Source organism: Apteryx mantelli, unplaced genomic scaffold (assembly GCF_036417845.1).
Source record: "Apteryx mantelli isolate bAptMan1 unplaced genomic scaffold, bAptMan1.hap1 HAP1_SCAFFOLD_40, whole genome shotgun sequence".
In the NCBI taxonomy this organism is placed as follows: Eukaryota; Metazoa; Chordata; class Aves; order Apterygiformes; family Apterygidae; genus Apteryx; species Apteryx mantelli.
This window is the reverse complement of record NW_027118755.1, coordinates 1,888,883-1,911,094: the sequence shown is the minus strand read 5'-3', so window position 1 is coordinate 1,911,094 and position 22,212 is coordinate 1,888,883. Positions and strand designations below refer to the sequence as shown.

Genomic DNA, 22,212 nt, shown 5'->3' with positions numbered 1-22,212 from the left:
TGAAATTATTCCCCAAACAGAAACTCTTCCAGGGCACTGACATCTCCCTACCAGCCCCTCTTTTCAGCACACAGACTAGATAAAGCAGCAAGGGAAAAAGTACTGTAGGGGATAACATTGCAGAAATTCAGAGTTGGACAAGATCCAGTATGAGAAAGGGCCTAGGACCTGGAAAACAGGATGCAAAGTGAATGCAGTTTCCTGCCTCAGATGTGGTTATCATGTAACCGAGCACAGGTGCAGGTCATTCTTGCTGAATCTGTCACAAAGATGCTGGTGTGAAGAATCCTCTTGCTTCATCCCTGCAGGAAATCCTCCTGCCAAGCATCTCCTTGGGCATGAGAGATATTTTTCCAAGCAGATTTGCTGGGGCCAAGCTGGAGGAAGTGATGGGGCAGAAATGCAAGGAAAAGGAGCCTCCTGCCAGGTGAGGCTTGCAGAGAAATGGGTGAGGGTGACACTGTGCTCTAGTAAATGCTGAGTGAGATGTTTCCTTTGGAGCCAGTGTTTGTATTAGCTCTGAAAGGTTATTTCCGCATGTCCCAGTGACCGATGTGTCCGTTGTGCTTTTCTCCTGACATGACTTCCTCCTTCTCTGACATTGTCCCTCAGTACTAACCCACTTCCCTTCCCGAGTGCAGCAAACAGATGCAGCAGTTTGTGCAGAAGGGCATGCAGAAATGGGCCAGAGACCTTCCTGAAGAAAGCAAGGGGCTGCTCAGCAGTGGTGAGCACTGACTGGAGCAATTACTCCATATATCAGAGGTTTGGGGCTTCAGGAGTGCTGGCGCCTGTCCCCAGTGCCAGGGCAGGTGGAAGCAGTGTCCTTGCCTGCAGGAAGTGTGTGCTGGTTGAGGAGCTATGTCGCCAAGCTGTGTTATGGAAGGAGATGAGCAGCCTGCACAGCTTCTGGGAAGATGCAAAAGTGACTGAAAGGTCTTCTCCAAGACCTTTCAGAGACAAGAGCCTGAACTCTCAGCTGTGGAGCAGGAGGGGAAGCCAGAGGCTGTGCTCAGCAGGGTGGCAAATGGAGATTCCCAAGATGGGGAAGGCTGAAAGCTTGTGACTTCTGGCACCAGGAGGACGGCTCCTTCTCCACCTGCAAGTCTGCAACTGCAGAATAAGTTTGGTGCTCTGGAAGCAGAATAGGGGCTGGGAGCTCTTTCTGAGGAAGCATCAGAGCCAGCTGAGCCTGAAGCACACATCCACACCAAGAAGAAGCAGCAAGTGGAAAACTCCCTCCTACTGGAGACAGAGACCCCATCTGCAAGCTGACCTGCTAACTAGGGAAGTTTGCTGCTTGCCATGGGCTTGGATATGTGGTGTTGCAGAGAGGCTGCTGAGGATCAAGGCTACAGTGAAGGACTTTGGTGTAGTGACCATGAAACAGTGGTGTCCAAGATCCTGAGGGGAGTGAGGAAAGGGAGTAGCAGATTGCAAGTGAGCAGATGGTACCTTATTCAGGAAACTGATAGGTGGGATCCCATGGGAGGCAGCTCTGAAGGGCAAAGGGGTTCAGGGAAGCTGCCAAGTCCTCCAGGACAACCTCCTCCAAGCACAAGAACAGTCCATCCCAGTACTCAGGAAGACAAGCAGAAGCATCAGGAGACCAGGTGGGCAAAACAGGGAACCCATGACTGAACTCCAATGGCAAAAAACAAAACAAAACAAAACAAAACAAACAAAAAAACAGTATATAGGTGGAAGCAGGGTCAGGCTACAAAGGAGGAATTTAGAAACGTTGCCCAGGCATGTAGGAATGGAGCCGCTCAGCTGGTGTTGAGGCTTGCAAGGGATGTCGAGGGCAACAAGAAGCGTTTCTACCTCTACGTTAGTGGTAAAAGGCTGAACAAGGAAAATGTGGGACCGGCGCTGAAAGGGATGGGTGAGCTAGTGAAAATGGACAAGGCTAAGACTGAGGAACTCAATGCCTTCTTTGTCTCAGTCTTCCCTGACCGACCTGGTTGCCATCTGTGATAATATTCGGGGATAAAGAGAGAGCAGTGAATATCATTGACCTCAACTTAGCACGGTGTGATGGTGTGCTCCTCCGCCCCCCGCCACCACTGATGTGCTCTCTCCCCCTCAACCTGACCTCCCTGTAAACAGCACATATGTAGGGGCAAGTAGAGCATGCGCCAACTAAGGCCCATCTAGTATGCAAATGTGACTATGAGTCAATCATCTCCCTCCCATAAATAGGGGGTAGCCCAGAGCCCACTGAGCTTTCCTGCACAGCAGTGGGCTGCACTGCAGAACCTCCTCTGGAGCAGGAATGCCTCTCAAGGTTACTCCTCAAGGTTGAGAGAGATTCCTTACCTGTGACAGATCCTTGGTAAGTGATTAATAGCATGCTGAACTTTTGCAAACTTCGCAAAACTTTCCTGAGTTATAGCTCTGACTAATTGTGCACGTAATTCCTTAGACATAAACAGTTGACCAAGTCTGAGACTAAGACTGGATTCAGCCGCACCTAGGCTCCTCTCTGAAGGAGTTTAGAAAGCAAGGGGATCCAGTCTGAACCTCATGACTCAACGGGAGGGTTCCCTTCACGCTCACCCCTTTAGACATAAACCGTTGACCAAGTCTGGGACTAGGACTGGATCCAGCCGCACCTAGGCTCCTCTGCGAAGGAGTTTAGAAAGCAAGGGGGTCCAGTCTGAACCTCGTGACTCAATGGGAGGGTATTCCATCGTTCATGCATCTGACCCTGTCCTTCATGCAGTAAATAACTGAGTGAGCCTTGCCAGTCAAACCTTGTTAAATCGTTCTTATTCACAACTGAACTTTCTTAAGTTGCTTACTGCAATAAACATAGTGCTGCTTCCCTCTTACAAGTGAAGTGCATCACCCCTTTTGCAACAGGAGCATCACCTCCCTTGACCTGCTGGCAGCACTCTTCCTCATTCACCCCAGGATACCGTTGGCCGCCTTGGCCACAAGGGCATGTTACTGGCTCATGGTTAACTTGTTGTCCATGAGCACTCCCAGGTCCTCCTCTGCAGAGCTGCTTTCCAGCAGGTCAACCCCCAACCTGTACTGGTGCAAGGGGTTATTCTTCCCCAGGTGCATTTGCCTTTGTTGAACTTCATGAGGTTCCTCTCTGCCAAACTCTCCAGCTTGTCCAGGTCTCTCTGAATGGCAGCACAGCCTTCTGGTGTATCAGGAACTGCTCCCAGTTTTGGATCATCAGCCAACTTGCTGAGGGTTCACTCTGTCCCTTCATCCAGGTCATTGATGAAGAAGTTGAACAAGACTGGATCCAGTCCTGACCCCTGGGGGACACTGCTAGCTACAGGCCTCCAACTAGACTCTGCGCCGCTGATCACAACCCTCTGAGCTCTGCCTTTCAGCCAGTTCTCAATCCACCTCACTGTCCACTCATCTAACCCACACTTCCTGAGCTTCCCTATGAGGATGTTATGGGAAACAGTGTCAAAAGCCTTGCTGAAGTCAAGGAAGACAACATCCACTGCTCTCCCCTCATCTACCCAGCCAGTCATTCCATCATAGAAGGCTATCAGATTGGTTAGGCATGATTTCCCCTTGGTGAAGCCATGCTGACTACTCCTGATCACCTTCTTGTCCTCCACATGCGTGGAGATGGCTTCCAGGATGAGCTGCTCCATCACCTTTCCAGGGATGGAGGTGAGGCTGACTGGCCTGTAGTTGCCTGGGTCCTCCTTCTTGCCCTTTTTGAAGACTGGGGTGACATTGGCTTTCTTCCAGTCCTCGGGCACCTCTCCTGTTCTCCATGACCTTTCAAAGATGATGGAGAGCAGCCTAGCAATGACATCCGCCAGCTCCCTCAGCACTCGTGGGTGCATCCCATCAGGGCCCATGGATTTGTGGGTGTCAAGTTTGCTTAAATGATCTCTAACCCACTCCTCCTCCACCAAGGGAAAGTCTTCCTCTCTCCAGACTTTCTCTCTTGCCTCCAGGGTCTGGGGTTCCTGAGGGCTGGCCCGACCAGTAAAGACTGAAGCAAAGAAGGCATTCAGTAACTCTGCCTTCTCTGCATCCTTTGTCACCAGGGCACCCACCCCATTCAGCAAAGGGCCCACATTTTCCCTAGTCTTCCTCTTGCTACTGATGTATTTGAAGAAGCCCTTCTTGTTCTCCTTGACATCTCTACCAGATTTAATTCCAAATGGGCCTTAGCCTTCCTCGTTGCATCCCTGCATACTCAGACAATGTTCCTATATTCCTCCCAAGTGGCCTGTCCCCCTTTCCACTTTCTGTATACTTCCTCCTTCTGTTTCAGTTTTGCCAGGAGCTCCTTGCTCATCCATGCAGGTCTCCTGCCTCCTTTGCTTGACTTCCTACTCCTAGGGATGCACCGCTCTTGATCTTAGAGGAAGTGATGCTTGACTATTAACCAGCTCTCTTGAACACCCCTTCCTTCTAGGGCCCTAACCCATGGCATTCCTCCAAGTAGGTCCCTGAAGAGGCCAAAGTTTGCTCTCCTGAAGTCCAGGGTTGCGATCCTACCTAGTGCCCTGCTTTCTCCTCGCAGGATCCTGAACTCCACCATCTCATGGTCACTGCAGCCAAGGCTGCCCCCCAACCTTCACATCTTCCACCAGTCCTTCTTTGTTTGTTAGGATAAAGTCCAGCAGCACACACCTCTCCTTGTTGGCTCCTCCACCACCTGTGTCAAGAACTTATCCTCACTGCTCTGCAGGAACCTCCAGGACTGTTTGAGCCTAACTATGTTGTCTCTCCAGCAGATATCAGGGTGGTTGAAGTCCCCCATGAGGACCAGGGCCTGGGATTGTGAAGCTACTTCCGGTTGTGTGTAGAAGGCCACATCAACTTCTTCTTCCTGATCAGGTGGCCTGTAACAAACACCCACGACAGGGTCACCCATGCTAGCCCGCCCTTTAATCCTTACCCATAAGCTCTCAACTCGCTCTTCATCCGCCTCTAGGCAGAGCTCAATACATTGCAGTTGCTCTCTCACATAAAGAGCAACTCCACCACCTCACCTTCCTGGCCTGTCTTTCCTAAAAAGCACGTAGCCATCCATGACAGCATTCCAGTCATGCAAGCTATCCCACCATGTCTCTGTAATTGCAATGAGATCATGGCCCTGAAACCACACACAGATCTCTAGTTCTTCCTATTCCCCATGTCACGAGGACCCCACACGTCATGTGGAAACTTCCACCTCTCCTGTTTTCTCTGGCAAGGGAATTCATTCTTTGAATTTCAGAATGCAGTCACATGCTTTAGGACCTTTTTATCACCATTCAAGGACAAGGCAACTTGTTTAGCCAGATGTCCCTCTGGAGTCCCACAGCAATTATGCTGAATTTCAAATTTCAAAATTGGCACGAAGCTTTCTTTGATGGGGAGGGGAATTGGCAATGAGCTGCCCGGGAGCTTTGGCGAGGCAGGGAAAGGACAGCCCCGGAGACAGGGGGTGCATCTTAGTCCCTGATCCCAAGGCAGCTCTCTCCCACAGCTGTGCCATAGCTGTCTGGCTGCAGCTGTGGGCATTGCATCCCAAAGGCGGAGGGGATGTGTGTCTGTGTGAGAGCTCCCACTGTCCCCCCTTTAGAGCACTGCAGGCCTTAGGAAGGGAGGAGGTGCCTTTCCTCATGCTAAAATCCACCTACAAATGGAAAACAAAGATGGTCGGTGACTGGTCAGAGCTGGAGTGGCCAGCCTCTGCCTTGCAATGGGTTTCTCTGCAGGCAGAATGAAGGAAGATGTGTTAAAACTGCCGTGTGCTATCCCACAGTTATTTGCATGGACATAATGGATGAATCTTTCTGTCCAAAACACCATTCATCTCTGTTAGGAAGCTCTGGTGTGAGCAGTGTTGGGATGCTCATGCAGAACTGCCTCATGACAGGCCTTGTGCATTGGGGACCTCTGCAAGGGAAGTCTCTGCTTGAGGTTTCCAAGCCAATTCTTAGTGGAAAGTGGCCAAGCTCTGGAGTGCAACCACCTGGGCACAGAGACAGATGAGCCAATGCGGCCAGAGCTCCTCTCACACCACCCCATGTGTCAACCTCTGTGAGACGCCGTCAACCTCTGTGCAATGCCATCAACCCCTGTGAGATGCCCCCATTGGAAAGGCCAAGGGAAGCCCTGTCCTGCAGGCCTGAGCTCAATGGGGGTCTTGTACCCTCTTGCTGGAGCATCTGGGACTTTTTTAAACTGAATCCAGCAGGATTTGCACAAAACCTGCTGAGCTTTCCGGGGCAGTGCTGGGACTGTCACTCCGGTAGTGCATCCTTGCCCAAAGCTCCTTGTAGCCTGGCTATGCTCACAGCCTGCATCTAGCAGGCTAGTTGGGTAGATCTTCTCTCACTCTCATTCTTCTTTCCTCTTTTCTGAACACCTTTTATTACTGGCCCACCAATCTCTCTTCTTCCAGTGCCTCCAGTCAATACAATAAACTTCCTTTACTGACAATTTTTTGTTGCCCCCAATACCTATAGTCTTTTTTTTTTTAACTTTTTAGGACTATCTATGGCTGTCATGGGAAGTACTCCATTATCCTACTTAAAACACCGTGTAAGTAGTGACAGTTAGTAAGCCAAGCCTCTCCATACCTCTCTAGCACAAGGGGAAACCTACTCTGGTCTCTTTGCTGGGAGCAGCTGCTCCCTGCCAGGGCTCAGCAGCGGCAGAGGAGAGCCAGAGCCCACCACGCGGAGCTGCAGCTGGGCTGGAAATGGTGATGATGCCAGACAGCATGTCGATGGAGCATCACACTTCACCGCCTGGAAGTCCATCAGCTCAGAAGCATCTCAAGTTATAGCTCTTGTGCCACATGCAGCACATGGTGCATGAGTCTTGCAGTAGCAGCTTGGGCAATAGAATTAATGTGATTTTGTTATATGCAAAAGGGGACAGAGTGTGTTTTGCCATGGCTCCAGCTGCCGTGGATCTAGCAAGCCACATTGAGTCAGTGCAATTCCCTCCTCTAAGAAGTGGTGAAGGAGGAACCGAAAGAGGAAGGCAGAGCCGCATCTTCAAATGAAACTTTATTGTCTTATGTATCCATTATTCTGTGTCTCTACAAATGGACATGGGCAGGGCAGGTGCTTTAGTCTGCGAGGGACCCTAGTGGCCACAAGGACTAGATCACTGAGCGTGAAGGGAGACTAAGGCCCTTCACTTGGATGTAGGCTCTGACACTGCAGATTCCCACACCTGGAAAAGTCAGATGCATCTCATCTAGCTGTGCAGGAGACAAAGTCACCTTTCTGTTGTTGATTACATCGAAGTTCTGTCGAGATCTGTAGCAACACCATAAATTGGCACTAGACTTGCTCTAGACTGCCTCTTTTTAGCCTTTTCCAGCAGTTTTTGCATCCTGAGGCAGACTTCAGTGTGATCACACACTGTGAGAAAAACAGCCCCCTTTTGAGGTCTGCGAGGTTGAGGGTTCCCGTGCACTTACAGGATAAAATGGGTAGACAAGAGCTGCCACACAACTTTCCTGAGATCCTTTTGTGTGTGGGTGTGTGGTTTTTTGTTTGTTTGTTTTCCTTTTTGGTATATCATCATCATCATGGTCTCTGTGAAATCAGTGTAGTTGTCTCACATCCTGGATATTAAACCCTAGAAATTTTACCGTTCTGCAAGCTATAGGTGGAATAATAGAAGATCAATGACCTTCACCCAAGATCTGTTTCTTTGTCAGCTGAAAGCACATCTGAATGGCCTCTTCCCTATTGCACTAAAAGCTGTGCGTAAGCATGCCACGTGAGAAGACTAGCCAGTGTGCCTACAGCAGGGCAAGTGTTTTGCACCAGTTCTCAGCCTGATTCACCCGCTGTTCCTCAAGCAGCTGCCCATGCCTCCTCCTTCAGGGCACAGGAGCCCCTGAGACAGCTGAGAGCTGCAGTTGCTCTTGCCTCTGCATGATGCTGAATTTACAGCACGAGAAGTTAAACCAAAACACATCACTGCCAGCACAAGCCAGCTGGAGAATGGGGGACAGGTGGCAGAAGAAATGGTCGATGCAGTGGGACCAGCAGAAGGGTAACTGGAACACAGCGCCGGCCACCAGCAGCGCCAGGAAACCTCCTCCCCCCCCACGAGGCAGCCACTAGCCGAGTACATACTCAGGAGGTCATGACAGTGCTGTAACGCAAGCGGTGACAGATAGCCCATTGCCGTCAGGAGGAAAGAATGCATGAAGCCAAACATAAAGGAGAAATGCATAGCAGCATAAAAAGAGCATAACAGCAACAACATTTTAACAGCACCATCAGATCAGCTTTCAGCAGAGAAAACAGCATCTACATCAGACATAAATTCCTGCCTTTTATCTCCCGCAGGAAATATTGTGAAAACTGATGCTCATTTCTCTAACATTTTTTTATTGGCACAACAATATCACATTTCAGCACCTTGCTGTTGCCTAGGATCTGCAGCCACTGTAGCTGCTCATGAGGCTTTCTGGAGAGGACATGGGTGGGGACACTATTTATTCTGGGAGAGGGGGGGAAATCCACCTCACCTAATTCTGGATGTCCACCATTTATGTGTCTCTACCTGAGCTGTGTCTCTTCTTCTCCTTCTAGAGGGGAACAAGCATTTCGCATGGTGATTCCTCTGATCCCGTCAGTCATTTACCTTCAGAGGAGGTGACTTACATTCCAGGAGTTCCTCTCCCCTTCACTGTCAAAGAGGAGCCCTACATCACCAGATGTGGGGGGATGTCTATGGACAGCGGGGGTGCTGGAAATTAGAGGAGATGCAGTTTGAGGTCATCGTCCCAGCACTGCAGGAATTGCTTCCCTGCACTGTGTTGCCTCATGCCACTCTCCTACATGGACCACACATAAGGGGTGATCTGGATCTCACTGCAAGCAATGAGACTCTAACCCTGGCTGCTCTCGGAGAAAACTCCGGCCCAGGCATCCTCACCTTAAAAAAAAAAAAAAAAAAAAAAAATCAGGCCTTTACGCAGGGCCTCACCTGACATACAGCATTATCAACTTATGGCTCTGCACCATGAGCTGGAAAGAGTTTGTACTGCTTGACTTTTAATGGCAATCATCACCACAAGCCCGTACAATCCCTGATCAGATAAGAGGGAGCCAAAGGGTGAGAAAAATACCTTTAAAACTCTGCCTGTTTCTTCTGCTACTGCTTCTGCCCTCCAGGCTTCAGAAGGGGAAGGCAGCGATGATGAAGTGGCGAGCACTTGCTCTTCCAGGAAGACCCACCACCCCCAGCCACGTCAGCCCCATGACAATCCCATGCTCCTTTCCTCTCCATCTCCAGCATGCCCACAGGCATGGCTTGTACAGAAGGATTTAAATAGCTTTCATCCCTCCCCGGGGTGGGGGGAGGCACTGCACTGAGCCCTGTTATCCGAGGCCAGATGCTGCCTGGCTTTTACATCAGTAGTTCCAAAGATTGGAGCGCAGGTGCCCAGCCCACAGTGGGGACTACCTATCTGATGCTCCCTTCCCCTTGCAAGCAGCCTGGCACAGAAGTACAGGGAGGCACTGGAGTCCTGCCCACAGCCCGGCCCCTCCATGAGCCTGACACCAGGGCTTGAAGGAAGTGTCCATGGGGAGCTGCGATACGAGGCTCCCTCCTCGAGGTCTCCGGAGGCCAGGCATCCCGTGTGGGACCGTTTGCAAAACAAGCAGCTCGTTGCATATCCAAATGGGAGGTCCCTGCACGGTCCCTGGCTTCAGCAGCTCTCCCCCAGGTTTCCCTGGCACAGCGTCACCTTCCTTGTGCGCCACGCTGGCAAGTCAGCTCTCCTCGCAGAGTGGAGCTCAGGACCGTGCTCCAATAGCCCAGGCAGGAGGGGCCATCCCCCAGCAAGCTCCTGGCCATCATCCCAGTGCCCCATCACACACAACAAAGGGCTTTTTGGGGTACCATAGGGCCTCTCTTTGGGCCTGAGGTAGTGCAATACTGTATTTTAAGCCTTTTTCTGAAAAATACAATAATGAACCCAAAATAACAAGGCGGGGGGTGGGAGGGCTTTCTCATAGCCTTTCGAGGGTCATGCTCTGGGCAGCCCAGGACTCCAGTGGAAACCCATGGGTGGGCAGGTAGATCTCGCTCCTTTGGCTTCCTATTCTACATGTCAGGCTAGGATTCAGTTCACCTAACTCCAGAAGTCCCAAGTGGAAGTATCTCTACCTGAGCTGGTTCACTGGACTCCTCAGGTGGCCAGGGAAGAGCTTGGCCATGCAGTCCGGGCACAATTCACCTCCCAGGCACAGGTGCCCACTTTCAGGATGTGGTGGGTCTTCTGCTACAGTCCATCCTGCACTGACAACCCAGACAGCCCAGGGGATCAGCTCCAAAGCAGATCTTTAATGCCCTCAATAAGACTCTAGTCAGAGGGTCTCCCCACGGATTTCTCAGTGTGACTATCTGATCAAGCTCTCTGGGATTGTACCTAGCTAGCTGGTGCTCTGCCAGGTATATGACATCCTGAGTGCTTGGCAAAGATTGTCTTAGCATGTGCACGAGTAGGAGGAGAGAACAACTTACTTCAGCACCTTCTCACCAAGATCCAGATTCCCCAGTTTCCCCGTCAATGCATGGCTCATACGGAGCTGCCTGAATGCAGAGAGAAATGCGAAGCCTCCTCTGAGACAACTTCATGCCAATGCACACCTTCAGTCTCCATCTCCTTCAAAGGCAAGTCAGGACAGCCAAGAGCATCCCAGCAACTAGCCCACTCCAGGGTCTGGCATTACTGCGTCCTGGCATTAGCCAGTCTGGAGAGGTCTGGGGACATGGGACAAGAGTCCTTGGGAGAACTGGTTCCCCTCCCAAGGGAACCAGAACTGCTGGGTGCCCAGAACTGCTCCAGGTGCATGTTGAACCCCTTCCCTCAGGTGGCTGGAAAAGCAGGCGGCCAGACATGGAAGTCAAAAGCAGCAGCACGTGCCAGCCATACCCTTGCCAAACCTTGCACAGACTCTCTGAGTATGCATGACGGCAGTGTGTGTGTCCAGTTCAGCTTCAGCTCCAGCACGGGAGACAGTTCTGGGCAGCCCAGCTCCAAACTGATCCACCTCTCCTGCCCACCTCAACTCAGAGGAGGACAACAAAGATGCCTGCAGGCCTAGGAGAGGTCCTTGAAGGAAGACGCTCTCAGGAAACTGAGAGCACTCTGGAAGCCAAGACCATGCAGGCCAAGTTGGCCTGGAGGGTCCCAGGACACCCTGGCACAGATGAGGCATCCCAAGCAGCAGCAGCAGCAGCAAGGGAGCATGCTGGGTCTGCCCACAGTCAGGCCAGGTTGTATCACATTGCCAGTGGAGCTGAGAGCATCAAGCCCCCGACCAAGGGTGGGTGTCCTCTTTCCACCAGCTGCACTGACCTCCTTTCATATCTGGTGAAATCTCTGCTGCAGGCTCCACTCAAGACAGGCCAGGGTGACCCACTCAGTGTAGGGGCCTATGCTGTGGACATCCACATCTCAGCAGATGGTCCTCCCCCACCCCTCCATGACCAAGGGCTTGAGAGCTTGGGGGGGCTAGCGGTGAGTTGGTGCAACACCCCCTTGTCTGCACCTAGGTGACATTCTCAAGTGTGGAGAACAGAGACCCAAGAGCCAATGATCTGCTCAGCCAGTGGTTGCTCCACCTCCAACGGGCACATGGAGGCATCCTTCCTGTGGAATGCAAGCTCTTGCTTCACCTTCCTCCTCCTCTCCAGCAGTGTCTCGTAGCCCCAAGCAAGCACCTGGCATGGGCTGCTGTGTGCTCAGCCATGGTTTCTTGGTAACACGCATGGTTTCATCTCCCCTCACCGCAGCACGGACATTTATACTTGACCCAGCAGAGAGAAATGGGCTCTTGCAAGAAGTGAGCCCCTGGCCTGCGTTTGGCACCTCTCTCAGGAGAAGAGCTGTGCCCCAGAGCTGTGCATTTCATACGAGTCAAGATGAGGACAGACGGCTCTCACCGAGGGTTGGGCAGTGCTACTTCTTGAACACACTCCTGCTGCTCTCCCATCACACCTTGGTCCTCACTGAATCCCAGTATACACCCCAGGCAACTGTGCCAGTGCAGTGGAGAGGTGGTGGGCTGCGACGGGGTGGAAAGGAGCAATGAAGGGCAAGGCCACTATTGCCAAAGAAACTTTTATTTTTGCCCAATTTCATCAAGAAAGAAAGGACTAAAAGTGCCTGCTTGATCCTAGCTATTACTTAGGAAAAGGCCTTGTGTCTTGAGACCAGCACACATTCGTTGCTGAGAGCTGCTGAGGGTATTGCCAGGATGCCTCACAGAGGTCGATCCTTAATTATGCCCATTGCAACCAACTAATGACATCTGTCCCCAGGTGAGGACATAGCAGTCCTTAATGAGCACGTACCTCGGTCTCCTGGAAGAGCTCAAAGCTACTGCCACCCTACCCACAAGGACAGGACAGGGTCTCTCAGAGAGGCTGGGGCTGCCTCCAGCTACAAGTGCGCAGAGGGCTGCAAGCCTGCTCCATGCCTGAACTTCCTTCTGGACAGTGCAGGTAGGGCTCTGGGCTCATCTTTCCCCTGGCTCCACAGTTTTCCTTTCTGCAGCCTTACTCTTCACAAGGGAGGGGAGGGAGAGGACCTGTAGCAGAGCCTTGATTAGACCCCACCACCTGGGTGTGAATCAACCCCATGCTGAAGGAAGAGAGGCTCTGAGCCTCCTTCACACAAGATCCCCCTTTGTGCTGTTGCCCTTCGGGTGTGAAAGGGAACATCCCAACGTGCCACCGCTAGCCCAAGGCAACCAGGAGCCTGCATGTGCATGCAGACAATGCACACAGCCCATGGCTTGAGCCAGTCTGGGCAGATCAGCAGCGGGAGCCGGCTGCACTGCTCAAACCCCCTGCCTTTCCCTGCTCTGCTCCTCCAGCTGCTCAGGGCAGCATCGCTCAGGGCAGCTTGGACGCTTCAGCGTTCACAGCTCTGCACGTGTCCCCGAGAGCTCGCACAGCCCTTTTGTGCGTGAGAGGCTCTGAACTGGCATTTTCTGTCTTGCAACTCCACAGCTGACAAGAAAGCCTTTCGCAAACCCTCCTCCTCTCCCCACTGTTCAGGCTGCAGCTTTCATGCCCTTGCTGAGAGTGATTGCCTGCAGCACATGTGCACATTGGTAGGCAATCCCGCTTTCTGCACTGCAAAGATGAGAAATGGCTCTTCCCCTTTGGGCTTTCTTGGAGAGCTTCAGTCAGCACACTGCCGCAGCTCACAGCTGCCCCCCAGCACACGAGAGAAGGCACCAGGCATCCCCGCACCAACCTGGCTTGCTGCACCCACCAGCTTGCTCTCAGGAGGGCAAGGTGCTGCCCACCGCACCCTCCTTCTGCTGTGCATCCCCAACCAAAGCACAGTAGCCCATATGCACCAGGAGGGCAACCAGCATGGGGAGGGAGAGGCCAGGAAAGGGCTTTTGAGGAGGGACACTAGCAGATTCTCTTTGTCACTACAGCTCCTTGCACCTTTGGTGAGACGGGTGCTGCTTTTCTTCCTGCCCAGCATTCAGAGAAAGCCTTTCGCTTCCATGGAAAATGACAGCCAAACCCTGGCCACAGACTTCATCTTCCTGGGGTTCTCCAACCTGGCAGAGCTGCAGAAGCTGCTCTTTGTGGTCTTTTTGCTGCTCTACCTGGTCACTCTGAGCACAAACGCCACTATCATGACCATCATAAGGCTTGATCTGAGCCTGCACACGCCCATGTACTTCTTCCTCTCTGTCTTGTCGTTTTCGGAGACTTGCTACACCTTTGTCATTGTCCCCAAGATGCTGGTAGACTTGCTGGCAGAGAGGAAAGCCATTTCCTTCCTGGGCTGTGCTGTGCAGATGTACTTCTTCCTCTTCTTGGGGTGTTCCCACTCCTTCCTCCTGGCCACCATGGGCTACGATCGCTTCGTGGCCATCTGCCACCCCCTGCACTACAACAACATCATGACTCGGCAAGTGTGTGTTCAGCTGGTGGTTGCTTCTGCTCTCAGTGGCTTGCTGGTTGCCCAGACTGTTACCACCTTGGTATTTTGCTTGCCCTTCCAGGCCTCCAGGAAACTCAACCATTTCTTCTGTGACATCGCCCCGGTCCTCGGAGTGGCCTTCGCTCACACCAATCTCAGCAAAGTTGTTGTCTTCACACTGGCCATCTTTGTCCTTCTGATCCCACTGACACTGCTCCTTATTTCATACCTCTTCATCCTCTTTGCCATCCTGCAGATCCCCTCAGCTGCAGGCAAGCGCAAAGCCTTCTCCACCTGCAGCGCTCACCTGACGGTGGTGGTCGTGCACTATGGCTGTGCCTGCTCCATCTACCTGAGACCCAATGCCAGCTACTCATCGGATCAGGATGCGGTGATCTCAGTTGCCTACACCATTCTCACCCTGCTGCTCAACCCCATGATTTACAGCCTCCGGAACAAAGATGTCAAAACAGCACTTCGAAAAGCCCTCAGAAAAAACAGACTTTCTCAGAAAGATTTCCAGTGAAGAGGTTATTCCCCTTGTGTATATTCAGCCAACATCTTCCACTTCCAAGAAAACATCACCCCTTTTCCATGCATCCTCTCTTACTCACAAAGAAGCTTCTCGGAATGACACAGCAGCTCACTGGGGCTGGCAAGGCCCTGACATAAAAACCTCATAAATTCAAGTCATGGTGAAGGTGCAAAAACGGACCTTGAAGAAAGGTACCCCCTTCTGGAAGGGCTCAACAGCTTTGGGAACCCACATGAACACATTTCTATTTCGGGGATAGGAAAGGCTCTTTGGTGACATTTTTTCACCTGACCCAGGTAGTAAAGAAGAAAGGTAGGTGTTGAAATCATTTCAGGGTGAAATGCTTATTTTTTAAGGAGATTGCAAACTCAGAACTGTGCTCCTTTTGCGCATCAAGATGCCCCTGAGCTCCGGCATTCATCTGTCTGCATGTTATTTTAGCACCCATTAGCAGAACCTGCAAAGCAAGTGAGCTGCATCAGGTTGCATCAGCTTGCCTTTGCCATGGGCTAAGTGTGAACCTGGACACAGACCCGAGTCCTGAGACAGCTGGAAAGTTCAGGTCCACTGACCGGTGAGACCAAGAACGTGAGTCCAGATGGACCTACAGAAGAGCTCCTTGGGAAGACCTGCTCTAGAAAAACAAATTAATAAGATCTCTCCCTGTGAGCACACTTCTCCTCCCGCATCATGCTGCTTTCACAAAAAGCAGTGGAGCCAGCTGTGAAGCTGGAATTAGCAAAACCAGGAAGGGCAACTCCTTCAAGGGGGGAAAAGACTCTTCCTGCGGCACCATTCTGCAGAAGTGAACATTTGTAAAATGAATTTCTGCCCACTGCAGCCAAGCACATCCTTTGTTTGAACAGCGGGACCTCTTGAGATGTGTATGAGCAAAGGGCTGGCTGAGCTCTCTTTTTCCAAACCGGGGCACCAAGCAGAACACAAGCAATGCCCAGCCCTCAGCCAACAAGGATCTCTCCAGCAGAGTCCTCAAGCACTAAATAAAGAAATAGGCTTTGCTTTCTGGAAAAAGTGAAAAGGTAGAAGGAGACAGAGAAGAAAAAAACAAAAGACACTTATTTTTTCCCTCAATTTCTAGGGTTTCTCACAATGTCAGAGGTACAGCCATGTGTCCTCCACAGCTTTGTATATCGCCTTGCAATTGCCAAGGCAGAGGATGGGCGAGAGGATGTTGTAAAAGCAAAAGACATTGCTGGACTTTTGAAAGGATTGTGGAGGTGCTTTATGCGTTGCATAGTGCATATTCAGGTTTTATCAAGAGTGACTTGAGACTGAACCAGGACAGAAAAGGGACAACAAAAAAGAAGTGTCTGAAAAAATGGTCCAAGTGAGATGTGAAGAAGACATATTTCACCAGGGTCGCTACAACCCAGTGGGAGCAAAACCTTCTCCCTTTGGTTAATCTGAATTAAAGCAGAGGATTTCCCTCGTGCATTATCTCATTTATGGCATTCTCCTTTGATTACCTGTATTATGCTGCTAATTATTTCATCTATATATCATATATTATATTGGTCACATATTATTTTGCTGCCAGTGCCCTGAAAGGACCCCAGGTGCTGCACCCGCTGTTGCCTGCCCTGTGGCATAGTTGGCAGGATGGCAAGTAGTATCACCAATCATTTACAGAGGCATGGAGTGAACTCGAGTCCCAACTTCTCAGGAGAATGGGCTCGTGACAATTAGCATAATTGGGAAATTGTTGAAAAATACCTAAAAAAAAAAAAAGAAAAGAAAGAAATAAAAGGTAGAAGTATCACTGAAATCAGGAGAAAAACTCCTTAACACCAATGTAGCATTAAGAAGCAGGCATTCTCTTTATTACGGCACCGGGTACACGGGGGATAGCTCCACCCAACGTGCACACCGTGTGCCGCATCATCTAAAGTTTATATTGCTCTATCATATACATATGCATTAAATGTCCAGAAATGATTATACATATTCATTCTATTTCTTAGAACTAATTATTACATTTACATAATCATTACACATGTGGTCTGAGTCTCTGGGGGTCTCTGGTGGTCCCTAGTGGTTAAGATCACAGAATCACTGAGGTTGGAAGGGACCTCTGGAGATCATCTAGTCCAACCCCCCTGCTCAAGCAGGGTCACCTAGAGCACATTGCACAGGATTGCATCCAGGCGCATTTTGAATATCTCCAGAGAAGGAGACTCCACCACCTCTTGGGGCAACCTGTTCCAGTGCTCTGTCACCCTCACAGTGAAAAAGTTTTTCCTCATGTTAAGATGGAAGTGTCTGTGTTTCAGTTTGTGCCCATTGCCTCGCGTCCTGTCGCTTGGCACCACTGAAAAGAGTCTGGCCCCATCCTCTCGACACCCTCCCTTCAGATACTTGTACACATTGATAAGATCTCCTCTCAGCCTTCTCTTCTCCAAACTAAACAGGCCAAGCTCTCTCAGCCTTTCCTCATAAGAGAGATGCTCCAGTCCCCTAATCATCTTTGTGGCCCTTCGCTGGACTTGCTCCAGTAGTGCCACATCCCTCTTGTACTGGGGAGCCCAGAACTGGACACAGTACTCCAGATGTGGCCTCACCAGGGCTGAGTAGAGGGGGAGAATCACCTCCCTCGACCTGCTGGCAACACTCTTTCTGATGCAGCCCAGGATATCATTGGCCTTCTTGGCCACAAGGGCACATTGCTGCCTCATACTTAACTTGGTGTCCACCAGCACTCCCAGGTCCTTCTCAGCACAGCTGCTTTCCAGCAGGTCAACCCCCAACCTGTACTGCTGCATGGGGTTATTCCTCCCCAGGTGCAGGACCCTGCACTTCCCTTTGTTGAATTTCATGAGGTTCCTCTCCGCCCACCTCTCCAGCCTGTCCAAGTCTCTTTGAATGGCAGCACAGCCCTCTGGCGTATCGGCCACTCCTCCCAGTTTTGTATCGTCAGCAAACTTGCTGAGGGTTCACTCTGTCCCTTCATCCAGGTCACTGATGAAGAAGTTGAACAAGACTGGATCCAGTCCTGACCCCTGGGGGACACCGCTAGCTACAGGCCTCCAACTAGACTCTGTGCCACTGAGCACAACTCTCTGAGCTCTGCCATTCAGCCAGTTCTCAATCCACCTCACTGTCCACTCATCTAACCCACACTTCTTGAGCTTGTCTATGAGGATGTTATGGGAGACAGTGTCAAAAGCCTTGCTGAAGTCTAGGTAGACAACATCCACTGCTCTCCCCTCATCTACCCAGCCAGTCATTCCATCATAGAAGGCTATCAGATTGGTTAGGCATGATTTCCCCTTGGTGAAGCCATGCTGACTACTCCTGATCACCTTCTTGTCCTCCACATGCGTGGAGATGGCTTCCAGGATGAGCTGCTCCATCACCTTTCCAGGGATGGAGGTGAGGCTGACTGGTCTGTAGTTCCCTGGGTCCTCCTTCTTGCCCTTTTTAAAGACTGGGGTGACATTGGCTTTCTTCCAGTCCTCGGGCACCTCTCCTGTTCTCCATGACCTTGCAAAGATGATGGAGAGTGGCTTAGCAATAATGTCCGCCAGCTCCCTCAGCACTCGTGGGTGCATCCCATCAGGGCCCATGGATTTGTGGGTGTCAAGTTTGCTTAAATGATCTCTAACCCACTCCTCCTCCACCAAGGGAAAGTCTTCCTCTCTCCAGACTTTCTCTCTTGCCTCCAGGGTCTGGGGTTCCTGAGGGCTGGCCTGACCAGTAAAGACTGAAGCAAAGAAGGCATTCAGTAACTCTGCCTTCTCTGCATCCTTCGTCACCAGGGCACCCACCCCATTCAGCAAAGGGCCCACATTTTCCCTAGTCTTCCTCTTGCTGCTGATGTATTTGAAGAAGCCCTTCTTGTTGTCCTTGACATCTCTAGCCAGATTTAATTCCAAACGGGCCTTAGCCTTCCTCAGCACATCCCTGCATACTCTGACAACATTCCTATATTCCTCCCAAGTGGCCTGTCCCCCTTTCCACTTTCTGTAGACTTCCTTCTTCTGGTTGAGTTTTGCCAGGAGCTCCTTGCTAGTGGTGTCAGAAGAGGTGTCACTCAACATCTTGCCATGAACTTTGCTCTACTTTTCCATACATGGTCTCAACTTGGCCTGCTTCCTTGTCTGAGAAAAGCTGTCTTGGTCCTAATCTTGGCTCCAACTGGCTTCTGCTGGTTTATCTGTACTTTCTCAGGATGTATCAGTCCCAGCTGCACCTGTGTCCTTGGCTATGTTTGTCTGAAGCTCCTGTTGAGAATCCTTCCTGTCCAAGCTGGTAACAGGTCCCCCATTCCCCCCTCCTTTGAGACTCTTTCTTGTCTGGGGCCTTTTGGTAACAGTCCCCCCCTTTGAGACTTCCAAAGTAAGATCTCAACATCTCTTTGGGAGTCTCACCTAGACTGCATAATTCTGATAATACTTTCGACCTTCAGGTACACACAATTGGGTACAACATAACATAATTAAAGGTAAATATTGGATCATAATACAGCACAAAATGCATACCACAACTATGGCTATAATTATTACAAACAATTCTTTTAACCAGGTTGGGTTTGGTAGCCATGAAGTGAACCAATTCCACCCTGAGGAAGAGGACTCCTTTTGTTTTTCCCACTCCTCTACTGCTTTTTCGATTGAGGTTAGTACAATAGTCTGACTATCCTAGAGGGGTGCTTTTAAAAGGAAATCCTGTTCCCCTCCCAACATTACCTGTGAACATATCCAGCAGTCTGACACATGCAACTTCTTTGCCATTCGTATTTTTGCCTCCTCGTAAAGATTTTCATGGTTTGTTCCCTGATTGACTGAACAGTCAGTTAATGTCATGGCTATCCCAATTAAAATACTAATAATCTGTTGATTAGTTCTCATGTTTGATTAATCAATTAACTCTTAACTTTCTAATGTAAAAGCAAGCAAAAACTACAAACAATTCAGCAATACTTCCAGGTCCCGAAACAAGCAAAACTACAAATAATTCAATAACATTCCCAGGTCCTGGGCTTCAAATTATTTTCTGCATTCTTATTTGAAGAGGATTCTTATCTGATGGAATGACCTTCCATTGAGGTTCTTTCAGCAAAGATGCTGGCTTAACTCGAGTGTAATGAACCCAAGGTTTGATCCCTTCTACCTTGAGTGCAGTGTAAGTAGTTAGGAGTACCTGGAAAGGTCCTTCCTACCTCTCTTATAAAGGTTCGGAGTTCCACGTTTTTACGTATACGAAATCTCCGGGTTCATACTGATGGACACGAGTGTCCAACATGAGCAGTCCTGTCAAAACAATATGCCGTCAGAGAGCCGCAAGGACTTTCCCTAAAGAAATCAGATATAACACTAAATCTGTTGTTCCCTTTACATGTATCTCCCCTGGAATCAACGGCGCTTGGTATGGTTTTCCATATAATACCCCATAAGGACTAATCTTACTTTTTGATCTTGGCTGTATTCTGATTCTTAAAAGAGCCAGTGGAAGGGCCTGCGGCCATCTTAAAGAAGTTTCCTGACATATCTTACTGAGTTGTTGCTTTAAAGTTTGAGTCATTCTTTCTACCCTCCCGCTCGATTGTGGTCTCCATGGGCTATGCAAATCCCACTTGATACCAAGAATTTTGCTTAGCCGTTGGACTATATCTGCCACAAAATGCGGCCCCGATCAGAGGACATTCCTATCGGTACCCTGAATCATGGTATTATTTCTTTGAGCAATATTTTAGTTACTTCCCTAGCTTTATTGGTGCGACAGGAAAAAGCTTCTGGCCATCCTGAGAAGGTGTCAACTAATACCTTAAGATATCTATAACCGTCTTGCCTTGGTAATTCAGAGAAATCAATTTGCCAATAATCTCCAGGGGAACTTCCTTGCTTAGTGGTCCCCGGGGCTGGTCTTTTCCTGTTCATAGGATTAATTTTTAAACAAACAGGGCACTTTGCCATTACAGATTTCACTATTCCAGTCATTCCCACACATATAATCGAATTTTGAAGACTAGAAATCATAGCTTCACTACCCCAGTGTGTTTCTTCGTGTCTCTTTTTTACAATTTCAGTCATTATCTCCTGTGGAACAATGACTTGTTTTGTAGGAGTTACTAACCAACCCTCTCCCTTTGGGGTTGCTTTTAACAGTGATGCTAATTGTTGATCTGCCTCACTGTAATTAGGTTTCAGATTTGGGAGCTTCACCTGTTTTACTGGTACCAATGCAAGGATGCCTTGTCCAGCCACCTCTTTGGCTGTTTTATCAGCTAATTGATTACCCACATTTACTGTGGTTTGTCCAAATTGATGTGCTTTACAATGCATTATTGCCACTTCCTTAGGTTTTTGAATATTCTGTAGAAGCTGGAGAATTTCTTCCTTGTATTTAATAGGTGATCCTTGAGCCGTCAGCAATCCTCTTTCCTTCCAGATAGCCCCATGTGCATGGACTACCCCAAATGCATACTTTGAGTCAGTCCATATATTTACCTTTTTCCCTTCAGCTATTTTCAGGGCTTGCTTCAATGCTATCAATTCCGCCTTCTGGGCTGACGTGTTAATGGGTAGGGCCCCAGCCTCTATTACCTGTGTCGTGGTGACCGCTGCATATCTGGCCATCCGTTTCCCATCTCGCACAAAGCTGCTACCATCTGTAAACAGCTCCAAATCAGGATTAGTTGACGGTTCATCTCTTAGATCTTGTCTGCTTGAACACACGTGCTCAATGGTTTGCAGACAATCATGGTGCAAGGGTTCAGGGTCCCTTACTTCTGAGTTCAAAAACATCGCCGGGTTGATTGCTGTGGTAGTTTTCAGTTCCACATCATCCTGTTCCAGCAAGATAACTTGATAATTGAGCATACAGCTGGGAGACAGCCAATGTTGCCCCTTTTGTTCTAAGACAGAAATTATCATATACGGAACATATACTACGATTCTTTGTCCTACCATTAATTTTCTAGCGTCTTGGATTAAAAGAACAGTTGCAGCTACAGCACGTAAACACCCTGGTCATCCTTTACTCACGCTGTCCAATTGTTTGGAGAAATATCCCATAGCTCTTCTCCACGTTCCCAATTTCTGAGCACATCCAAGGTGAGATGTTGTCGTTCATGTACAAATAGCTCAAAAGGTTTAAACAAATCAGGCAGTCCCAATGCAGGTGCTGACATCAGGGCCTTCTTTAGATCCCTGAAAGCCACTTGGCATTTGGGGGGCCATAATATGTAATTCTCATTTGACCCTTTCAGAATTTCATACTACATACATACCTTTCAGAATTTTACTAATAGCCCATAGCTGGGAATCCACAGTCGGCACCATCCCGCCATACTCAAGAATGCCCTCAGCTCTCATGCATTTCTTGGTTCTGGAGTTTGGCAGATTGCTTCCTTTCTGTCGGTTCCCAGTCTTCGTTGTCCCTGTGAAATCTCAAGACCTAGATAAATCACAGTCTCTTTCCCTACTTGAGCCTTACTTTTTGTCACACGATATCCTCTTTGTCTTAGGAAATTCAACAGGCTTGTGGTCATCTGTAGGCACTCTCCCTTAGTCTCCGCAGCCAACAAAATGTCATCCACATACTGCAGTATTGTTCCTGCCAGATTTTCCTTTTTCCATGATTCCAGTTCCTTGCCCAATTGATTGCCAAATATTGTTGGACTGTTTTTGAACCCCTGAGGTAACACCGTCCAAGTAAGTTGGGTTTTAAGTCCGGTGGTGGGGCTTTCCCATTCAAAGGCTAATATTGCCTGACTGTCTAGAGGTATGCAGAA

At 49.7% G+C, this 22,212-nt stretch overlaps 2 protein-coding genes across 4 annotated transcripts in view; one reads left to right on the top strand and one right to left on the bottom strand.

The window, feature by feature from the left end:
• The window catches only part of LOC136996518 (SUN domain-containing protein 3-like), a 390,273-nt gene that overhangs the window by 179,744 nt on the left and 188,317 nt on the right, over positions 1–22,212 (bottom strand). The window lies entirely within an intron of this gene.
• LOC136996474 (olfactory receptor 10K2-like) lies at positions 13,500–14,512 on the top strand. Its single transcript, XM_067317396.1, has one exon. The coding sequence runs from the start codon at positions 13,500–13,502 to the stop codon at positions 14,448–14,450; it is 951 nt and encodes a 316-aa protein (XP_067173497.1). The 3' UTR covers positions 14,451–14,512.

Bases quoted from the DNA above. Each gene is read 5' to 3' on its own strand.
- LOC136996474 (XM_067317396.1), top strand. From the start codon at position 13,500: ATGGAAAATGACAGCCAAACCCTGGCCACAGACTTCATCTTCCTGGGG.